General features: G+C 36.4%; 1 protein-coding gene across 1 annotated transcript; it reads left to right on the plus strand.

The window, feature by feature from the left end:
- Nucleotides 1–4,282: 4,282 nt before the first annotated feature.
- LOC113778153 (basic helix-loop-helix protein A) lies at nt 4,283–10,065 on the plus strand. The gene is made up of 8 exons (XM_027323451.1): nt 4,283–4,827; nt 5,029–5,292; nt 7,086–7,182; nt 7,305–7,319; nt 7,446–7,502; nt 7,640–8,234; nt 8,792–9,681; nt 9,834–10,065. The coding sequence occupies exons 1-8, from the start codon at nt 4,721–4,723 to the stop codon at nt 9,918–9,920; spliced, it is 2,112 nt and encodes a 703-aa protein (XP_027179252.1). The 5' UTR covers nt 4,283–4,720; the 3' UTR covers nt 9,921–10,065.
- The last annotated feature ends 312 nt before the right edge of the window (nt 10,066–10,377 follow it).

Genomic DNA, 10,377 nt, shown 5'->3' on the forward strand with positions numbered 1-10,377 from the left:
GAAACCCAAAAAAAAAAAAGGAAAAAAGAAGTGGTGAGCCTGTGGATTGCACATACGTCGGAAGAAGTAGATTGCCCGGCCCAAATGAACTACAAATCTGTCTGCTATAAACTTAATCCTAGATTTGTATCATCAAGTCACTGGGCCTGGGCCCAATGAGTATCTTTCTAAAATTTCACCCATATACACTCGTGTGTTGTTGAGATAGTTTAAGACTGAAAATTATGGCGCTGTGAAGGTTGCCAAAAAATAATTGCAGACCCGCAATTGGTAATTATCCAATAAAACTGGCCTCTGCGGCTTTGGAGTTTTTGCCAAAATAACACTCTTTCTAAAAAATATTCTCAATGTGATTCACTTTCAAATTTTATTCCCATAATGATGTTATTGTTGTCACCTAATTACCCTGATTTCCATGTAGCATAACAAGAAAGGAAAACTTTAATCTAGTCTATAGTTTCCAACATGAACTAAAAATTTAAACTTTTTTATTATAAAGGCACAAGAAAATTGCGTAACTTTGATAATTTCCTTATAATTACTTAAAATAAATTCTACCGTTATTGACCTTACTATTATTGGTCTCTACACTTTTAAAAAAATGTATCAACCTATTTCATATATTTTTCAAAAATAAATTTGCAAAATACAAAAATTGCAATGAAAATTGTAAGTAATAACAAGAAAAAGTTACAAAAACTTCAAGGTTATCATATTTGTTTATGTTATGCTTCCTACTCCTTGAAAAGAACTTTTACAAAAAGTAATCAAACTGAAATTTTCAAGTTTTCAATTTGACTATTATCTAAGTAATCAAGTAGTATAAAAGGCAAATGGCATCCTACTACTGGAAAAAGTCATGTTGTAAGGAAAAAAAGACAAAAATAATATTTTTTAATTAAATTTTAAAAATGTAATAAAGTTCTCAACATCCATATCTTATGCAAAGAACTAAAAAAACAAGATATTCTGAAGTAAATAAACTTTCATGGTATAATTACAATAAATTTGCTATCAATAAATGTGTCTCATGATCATTGCCAATTGCAAGCAATTTTGAAATATTTGAACCCACACTCTTGAAACTTCCTTAAGTGTTAGCAAAGGGGAAATGAATACAAAAATGTCATTACGCAATCCACTCATTCTATGTTAGGCACTTCAATAATGCCAAATTCGAGCACTTCACTAATCCTATCTCCAAAATGGGCAAGTTCTATTTGATCATTGCAAATCACATATAGGGAATGAGGAAAACAAAGAGGTATCACAAGTTAGAAGTTTTTTTATCGCAACTTGATGTTTTTCAGAGCCATTGATAACATATATCTTGTCCATGATTTCATGGTATTTTATCTGATAACTTACTCGAATGGCTTTTGGAGTAACACCCTCGTAACTAAGACCATGTATGCCTGTTGTCATCCTACCATTACAATACAAAAATATAGTAACATTTTTACCAGCCATTGCTACAAAATTCAGCAGCACCACCTACACAAAATTAAAAAAATCATTAATTAAACAAATATTGTCATGCTATCTAAGACAGGAACTACCAGTGTTTGTCAATAATTAGCAAGGTTATCATTTACATGTTATTTAGAATACCATTAGATACAAGAACCACTAGTAGATTAAATCGAAATAGAGACTAGTAAATTCATGTAATGCAAAAGAAATCTACTAATGCAATTAAGATAATGCTCAAGTTGCTCAAAAGTAACACAAACCATCGATTGATGTTGAATAAATGTGCAAAAATACATTAAGTATATGAGATTATCTGGTCATGTGATAGAGAAGCACTACAAATGAACATGCTCGTGTATATGGTGGAAATCAAACATATTGAGTATGAATCTATGTTGTTATGTAGTTTTCCTCTTGGACATTTTAACAAACACATGGTATGAGAAATCATTTGTTACACAATTAGTATTCAAAATTTTTTTGAAGGCTATAGGAATGTTCCAAAAACTACACATTAGAAAAGACAAGAGAATAATCTTCATTTACCTTAAGATCATCAATTCGAGAAGAATATTTTCATCCACGAATACAATATCAAGAATGATAGTGAAGTTTTAGATTCTATTAATATAAATATTGGCTTCTCAAAATTACTTTTGACAAGAAAAAAATAACTAAAGGAAAAAGTTCAGAGAGAGAATCCGGGGGAATATCAGATAAAAAAGAAAGATAGAATATGTATCTATTTCCATCCTGCCACATATGCAACCTTTGTGGCAAAAAGAGAATTATAAAGGTAATAATTTTTAAAATTAGGTTACTTTGGATATATGTTTTAGAAGAAGAGTTATTTTAGCAATAAACTCCGCGGCTTTGATTGTATACCTAATACTTTTCTAGGCAGCTCAATTTGCATTTCAAACCACAGTTATTAAATCCGACTTGGTGGTCCGGGCCGGGCTCGAGTTTGAAGGGACAAGCAATTGACCCAATCAAATCCGGATAAATTCGGGTTATTTGATAGTTCAACTGGGAATCCGTCCGATTTTTCAATTGACCCGATTACCATTTAAAAAAAAAAAGAATCGTGGGTCTTTGGTTTTGAAACAATATATATATATATATATATATATGCTTTTGATAACATTTGTATATTGGATCTTCATTTATATATATATATATATATTTTACCACTTGCTTAGTTTTTGGATCTTCATTTAAATATATATAGACTTTATCACTTGTTTAGTTTTTATTTGATAACTAATTTTTTTAAGAAACTTGTTTATTGTCTTATTATACAATTAATCCTTTTAACTTTTAAACTAACAATATTTGATTAGTTAGAAAATAACTTTGTTTTTAAATAAAAATAAAATAATGCTATATTTTTTTAAGCAAGCGATATAAATTTGTTTTATACTTCACTATATTATTTATTTAAAAGTACGATAAAATGAAACTAAATCTTCTATTAATATCTATATATTTCTCATATAGCTTTCTAAATATAATAATTAGTATCTAAAAGCAATTTATCATATATTTTATATATATTAAAATTATTATTTTATATTTATAAATATTAAATTAATACTCAGCGGTTCGACTAATGATCTAGTCCTTCTGCCGGGTCCTTATCGGGCCGGGTTTAATGACTAATCCAACCCCAACCGTAGACTCGTAGAGGCTGCTTTAGCCCTCCATTGGACTTTGTGCATCTAAATGGGGAAGCCAACGCCCAGTCATGACTCCCTAGTCTGGTGGCCGCTTCTGCACCGAAACGAGCCACGTGCTTTAGACTTTGAGAGTTCAGATTTTGAGAGGAAACGCACCTAACTCGAAATTGCCTGAATTGTTGATCTTTATAGTCTTCAAATAAGAGATGACCGACCTTATCAGGCATTAGATAATTAAGTTTTTGTGATTACTCATACGCAAACACACACACACATGCTACTTCTCTCGTGTAATCTCAAATCAAGACAGAGTATGATTAGATGATAAGTTTGGATTTTGATGCCATTGTGTTCAAGTATTCACTCCATAAAGTCAAGTTTGCTAGAGTATGTGTATGCATGTATGTATGTGTATGTGAGTATATATATATAGCAAATTATCCTGGTAGTCATCAAATTTTTTGAATAGTGAATCGTAGAGTTTTGGTCACTCAATTGTTAAAAGAATATATTTATCCACTAAATTATTAAAAATATAAATTTTAGGCCATTTCATTTATTTTTTCAGTTAAGTTTGTCAAATTTGGTTATGTCTCGTGACTCGTGCGACTCTTAGATTGGTTAGACTTAACAGTAAAAACATACGGAATAGCAAAAAATTTATACTTGTAATAATTTAGTGAATAAATACATTCTCTTAAAAGTTGAGTAATCAAAACTTTATCATTCAAAGAGTTTAGTAACTATCTCGATTATTTGCTCTATATATATATATATATATAGATGACAAGTGTTAAATAATCAGTTAATCTACAACGTGTGATACATTATTAGTTATAAAAAGAAGATCTTTGCACTTTGTAATTTCGATTGATGCTCACGTTTGAGTCAACGATCGATGTAGGTTCTAAGAAAGAGTGAGTGTGCATCCTCTCTTCAGAAATGCGGCACACATATCCAACTAGAAGTATAAAAAGTCTCTCAAACTGTCAGGTAAGCACCAACCAGTCAAAACTCCCAGAATCTTTCTGTGTTTCTGCCTGTGCTTCCAAATTACACCGCATTCCTCTGCCTTCTATAAAACCTTAATTTGTTCGGCTTCCAAACCTAACGACCATTCTCAGGTGTGAGGCAGGCATTTCGTCCTCTTATTCGAACCCGAATGGCCAATTAATATCTTTCTAGGGCCTCACAAGTCTTCTCCTCAATTTCAACATGCATCTACCTCTATTTTCTCTCCTGCCAGTCCCAGCCTAATTCCACCCATCATTGATCTATCTACCCTCAGCTCTCCATGCAAAGGGCAAAAATATCTACCCCTTTTATTCATCAACTCCATCTGCCTCACTTATACTTGGGTTTTCTTCAAGTTTTTTTTTTTTTTTTTTTTTTGAAAAATTTTCAGTTAACATCCATCTTTATCTCCGTTTGCCATCCCTCCGTTGTATTCACAGCACCAGAACAATTTCCTCTTTTCCGTTTTCTGTGCTTTTTATTTGAGTTTCAGAAATGATCAACAACATTTTCTAGCACAACAATAAAGATCAATCTCCTCGCCACAGCCGTAGATGGCTGCACCACCAAGTAGTCGTCAGCTCCAACACATGCTGCAGAGGGCGGTGCAAACGGTTGAATGGACATATAGTCTTTTCTGGCAACTCTGTTCCCAACAAAGGTAAATAATATCTACAACCTAGCTACAACCCGACTCATGAGAATAATCAAATCCCAGGGTCGTCATTGTTTAATTAGTAAATTTTCTTCTTCTTCTTCTTTTCTATTTACAAGTAATTCTGCACGCCACAAACTGATGAAAATAAGAAAAAAACTTGAATGACTTCTTTTTGTTTTTTTCCTCCGAACACAAAACATGTAGGATTCTAGTGTGGGGTGATGGGTACTATAATGGAGCTATAAAGACTAGGAAGACAGTGCAGCCAATGGAAGTAAGCGCGGAGGAGGCATCCCTTCAGAGAAGCCAGCAGCTCAGAGAACTATACGATGCCCTCTCTTCCGGAGACACAAACCAGCAGCAGCAGCAAGCGCGAAGACCTTCTGCATCCTTGTCTCCGGAGGACTTAACGGAGTCTGAATGGTTTTACTTGATGTGTGTGTCCTTCTCTTTCGCTCCTGGAGTAGGGTAAGTGTGTTTTCATGAAAGAATAGCTTAGCTTCTACTCTTCTACTTAATTATGATTTATGATTTAACTTGAGCTTTCGTTCATTCATTAACATCCTCACATATTCATGATACGTAGTAAGACAGCAGTAGGAACTTGCCGAGTTTTCATGTTAGATGTTACTTGTGTTTTATAAGCAGAAAAAAATAGGTCTTATTGCGGAAAGATAAAAGAGAAAGTTAGGATTTTGATGATTTCCTTCTTTCGACACTTGATTTAATAAACGACAGATAAGTATAACAACCATAACCGTATTTGTTTACTCGCTTGTTGTCTCTTTCCTCGATCGATGGCTCCCAGCTTTGGAGATTTGTATAGTCACCGCTTTGCCTTTTTCCGGCAGTGTGTCATTCAAATAGACCTAGTTCAGTATCCAACATTCACTACTTATACAGAGAGAGAGAGAGAGAGAGAGAGAGGTGGGATTAATTAGAAACTTAGAGTATCATCCTCCAGTTTCTGATGAACTATTATGGGGTTTGGGGGCATTAGAGTGATTAAAATTCAGAAAAGCAATTAGACACTAACAATGAAACTGTTGGGCTTAAATGAAGCTTCTATACACTAAACTGCCCACTGATGACTTTGCATTAATTTTAGAGACATTTGGACGTTGGAACTATAGGTGACAAACAAATTCATTTAACTAAATTTATTCATACTCGTCCATAAATAGATGAGTGCGTATCTTAAATTTTTGCATATGAATATAAATGAGTTACTCAAGAATACCTATTTAATAAACGGGTATTCTTGGATAATACCCATTTTAACCAATTTAAACCTGTCCAAGTCACTCATTTTGACACCTCTAGTTGGAACTATTACTTGTGAAAAAAAGACTCCAAAATTCTTCAACCTGCTAATTAGGTTTTTTTGCCCACCCAAAATTTAAAACATTAGTATTAGTTTTGCTGTATCCTCCTCCTTTTGAGGACTTCTTGCACTTCGGTTGGATGAATTAATTTTTCTTTCCAAATTTGGTTTTTGACAATCTGGCCTTTGCCACTGAAAGTCAATCAAAGATATGACAGAGGAAATTGCTGTCAAGACTTGAACACTCGGCCAGAAATAAATGACGGTGCTGTATTAAACAAGTAATGGTCCTACTTCTTGACAAAGAAACGTATACAGAAATGTAATGTAAGCGTAGGGGGAGAAATTTGGCTGATCTTAACTAGTAACTCGGTGACAAATATCTTGCAAAATTTTTATAAAGTTGTCGGCGGTACAACAAAGATCGATGTTTAATTTTTCAAGAACTTCATGCTTATAAAGCCAAGTAGAAATTCTTTTGTAACCCTCCAGCTAACCGGCTAAAACTTCCAAGGACATAGCGTTGTTACAAGATTTTGAGTTTCATTTACATCTCAAATGGGTGTAAATTTTACTGTATCTGAAAGTAAAATGCACCAATGTTGTGGCGTCGAGAATCTTCCGATTTCGACTCAATAAATACTATATGACACAGTAAAACCATCAGTCCACGTAGAGTTCCCGATCGAAGACATGAAAAATATATATATATATTCACTTCCATATATCATACGAAGCAAATGCAATTAGGGAAGTAAGTTACAAGTGAAGCCCTTCTTTTATTGAATTGAATGAGTATAGTTTTTTGTAGATAGGTTGACGATTTTATCACAACGAAACGAAAGAACAAATCAATTCGCTGAACTAGATTATGTATTTGATCTAAGTGGTGATTGCCTAAGGAGTTAATCTGTACTTCAAACGTGTCACACAATAGATTGCCAGGAAGGGCATATGCTAAGAGGCAACATGTATGGCTTACAGGCGCAAATGAGGTTGACAGCAAACTCTTTACAAGAGCCATTCTTGCCAAGGTACGTACCTCATCCTCGTTCTTTCAAATTATCATGTATATGCTCCAAAAAATTCGCTGAAGTTGACTAACTCTTTTTCCTTATTTGTTCTCTTCTTGTGAATTATTTCTCTAATCCGTCAGAGTGCTCGCATACAGGTAAAACTCACTGCCATTAGTTTCAAATAAATTTCTCTCTGCGGACAGTACAAAAGCATTACTATCAACTTGGTATGGCAAGAGTAGGTTGTTAATGATACAAACTCTTTTCCCTGCAAGTTACAGACCGTGGTGTGCATCCCTTTGATGGACGGCGTAGTTGAACTCGGAACTGTTGAAAGGGTAAAACCCATTTCATTTGTATCATCTTTGCTAGGCTTATAACACTCTAGAACTACCACGTACAAATGGGGTGCAGTAATAGACCGTCAAGGAATGATTTCTTTTTTCTTTTTTTTTTCCCCTTATCTTGATCTTAGGTTCAAGAAGATCTGGGATTCGTCCAACATATCAAGAGCATTTTCGCAGAGCATCAACAGCCTCATCAGACTCCAAAGCCTGCGTTATCCGAGCACTCCACTTCCAGTCCAGCTACTGCTTCAGGGCCACGTTTCCATTCTTCCACAGTGCCAGTGCCTGCTACTTACACCACAATTCACACGTCCCAAGATAATAGTGATCAAATAGAAGAAGAGGAAGAAGAAGGAGAAGACGACGAAGAAGACGCGGACGCTGACGCTGTTGCTGACTCAGATTCTGACGGTGAGACAGTTCCTCAGAGTAGTGCCCCTAGTTCTGGGGTTCAGAACCCTAATAGCATGCCTCAAATCAAAACTACTGAGCCCAGCGAGCTAGTGCAACTTGATATGTCCGAGGATATCAGGCTGGGATCACCAGAAGATGGCTCCAACAATTGGGACTCTGACTATCATCTGCTTCCCCATGGGCCAAACAAGAATCAGGAAGTCCAGCAAAACCGGCCTGATTTGTGTTCATCACAGTCCACACCTAGATGGCCGCGTATACAGGATCCCGGCATCAATCATAGTCTAGAACCAGCCCCAACAACATCAGGTATTTTTATTTTTTTTTCCCTTTAATATGGTCTCATGTCACAAACTAGACCTTCCCAGCATACTAACTATTTTTTTTGACGTCCCACCTCTCTTCGTGCACGCTTCCCATCTTTAACTATCACGTTCAGAACTCGAACCTTGAATTCGATAAGTGAAGAAAACTTTAAGAGCCCTCTCTTGAACTGTGAACTATGTTTGCTGGATTGAATTGATTAGTTTAACGAAGATTTAGGTGACTTTTAAATCGTGACTTTTGAACTCAAATTATCTTATTACCATTCCACAACTCTAGTGAAACGGCACATCTACCTGATTTAATTTGGAGTTTATTGAAAGTATTGTATATGGAAAAATTGTTATGGTAACCGCTGGACTGAGATCACGATGGTCAGACAGATTTTAGAAAACCGCATCCATGCATGCACGTACGTAGAAAAGCCATGCAGATATGAGTTCTTTATCGTGCTGAAACCGCATTGAATTACTACTATTTTCTAACTTAGCAATAGTTTGAATCTTTGCTAAAAATTCAATTTTATTCTAAATTTTCCACAGGGGTCCCACTGTCAGAGAATGAGTTCGCTCAAGAGGATAGCCATTTCTCTCAAACAGTGTCCACCATTCTTCACCACCAATCAAGCCGGTGTTCCTCCTCCAGCATGACCGGCAACGTCACCCAATCCATCCACTCCGCATTCTCCAAGTGGCCAGCCACCAGCTGTGACAGCCTCGCCCACGGCAACCTCCGAGGATCCTCCTCCCAATGGACACTCAAATACATACTCTTCACGGTTCCATTCCTCCATGCCTCCAACTCCGGAGACGAGACCTCCCCAAAGTCTCGAGACGCAGCGGCAATATCAGATTCAGCCTCCCGCTTGCGCAAAGGCACCCCACAAGAAGAGCTCAGCGCAAACCACGTGCTAGCAGAAAGACGCCGGAGGGAGAAACTGAATGAGCGTTTCATCATATTGAGGTCCCTCGTGCCCTTCGTCACCAAAATGGATAAGGCATCCATTCTCGGGGACACCATCGAGTATGTGAAGCAGTTAAGGAAGAAGATTCAAGAACTCGAGGCAAGTTTCCGGCAGATGGAGGCCGATGGACACCCCAAGAAGAATGCCAAGGAGCAAAGAAGCAGTAGCAACAACACCGCGGCACGAGTACAGGTCGGACAAGGATTGGATAGGAGGAAAATGAGGATAGTGGAGGGTAGTCCTACAGGCGGAGGAAAGCCCAAAGCAGCGGTGGTGTCTCCGGCCGAGGGAGTGTTACAGGTGGAGGTGTCGATAATTGAAAGTGACGCATTGGTGGAGCTGCAGTGCCCTCACCGGGAGGGGCTGTTGTTGGATGTCATGCAGATGCTTAGGGAGCTTAGAGTAGAGATCACAGCCGTCCAATCCTCTCTTAGCAATGGCTTCTTCGTTGCTGAGCTAAGGGCTAAGGTACATCACTTCTATAATGCTACCCGAGGTACGCTTACCTCGGGGCTTCACTTCTATAATGCTAATTTTTAGCAAAATTTCGTTGGATAAGATTTTTTAATTCAATTACAATGACCATCTCATTCCAAAAATTTTTTGATTTTTTTTATCAGGTGAAAGAATACGGGAATGGTAGAAGGGCAACCATTATGGAGGTCAAAAGGGCAATTAACCAAATAATCCCTCAGTATTTGCTTTAAACATCGATAGGCAACCAAGAAATTTTTTTTTTCATCTAGTCAGGATGATATCAAACTGTGATAATCGAGTAGATGACAAGGTGTTCCTAGCCTAAACAGATAACTAATGACAATCTACGAGTAACTACTTAACAATTTCCCTCTACAATTTTTTTGAAATTAATCTTTCTTACTAGTTTAATTGAAATACTAGTTAAGCATAATCTTTAACTTTCAAATTCATAGTGAGCAGAAATTTCCTACGTTTTTATCGGTTTCGTTAATGGTTGCCTAATGGGCACAGAGGCCTTAGGTATAAGTTTTTTTTTTTTTTTTTTGGGAAAAAGGGTTATTATCACTTTACCCCCTTAACGTTTGGTGTACTATCAATTTCCCCCTTAACGTTATCTTTTAATCACTGTACCCCCAAGACTAACGGTCAAACATAACGAAATTTGTTAATTAAAGTAAAAAGACA

This window comes from Coffea eugenioides, chromosome 1 (genome assembly GCF_003713205.1).
Source record: "Coffea eugenioides isolate CCC68of chromosome 1, Ceug_1.0, whole genome shotgun sequence".
Lineage (NCBI taxonomy): Eukaryota > Viridiplantae > Streptophyta > Magnoliopsida > Gentianales > Rubiaceae > Coffea > Coffea eugenioides.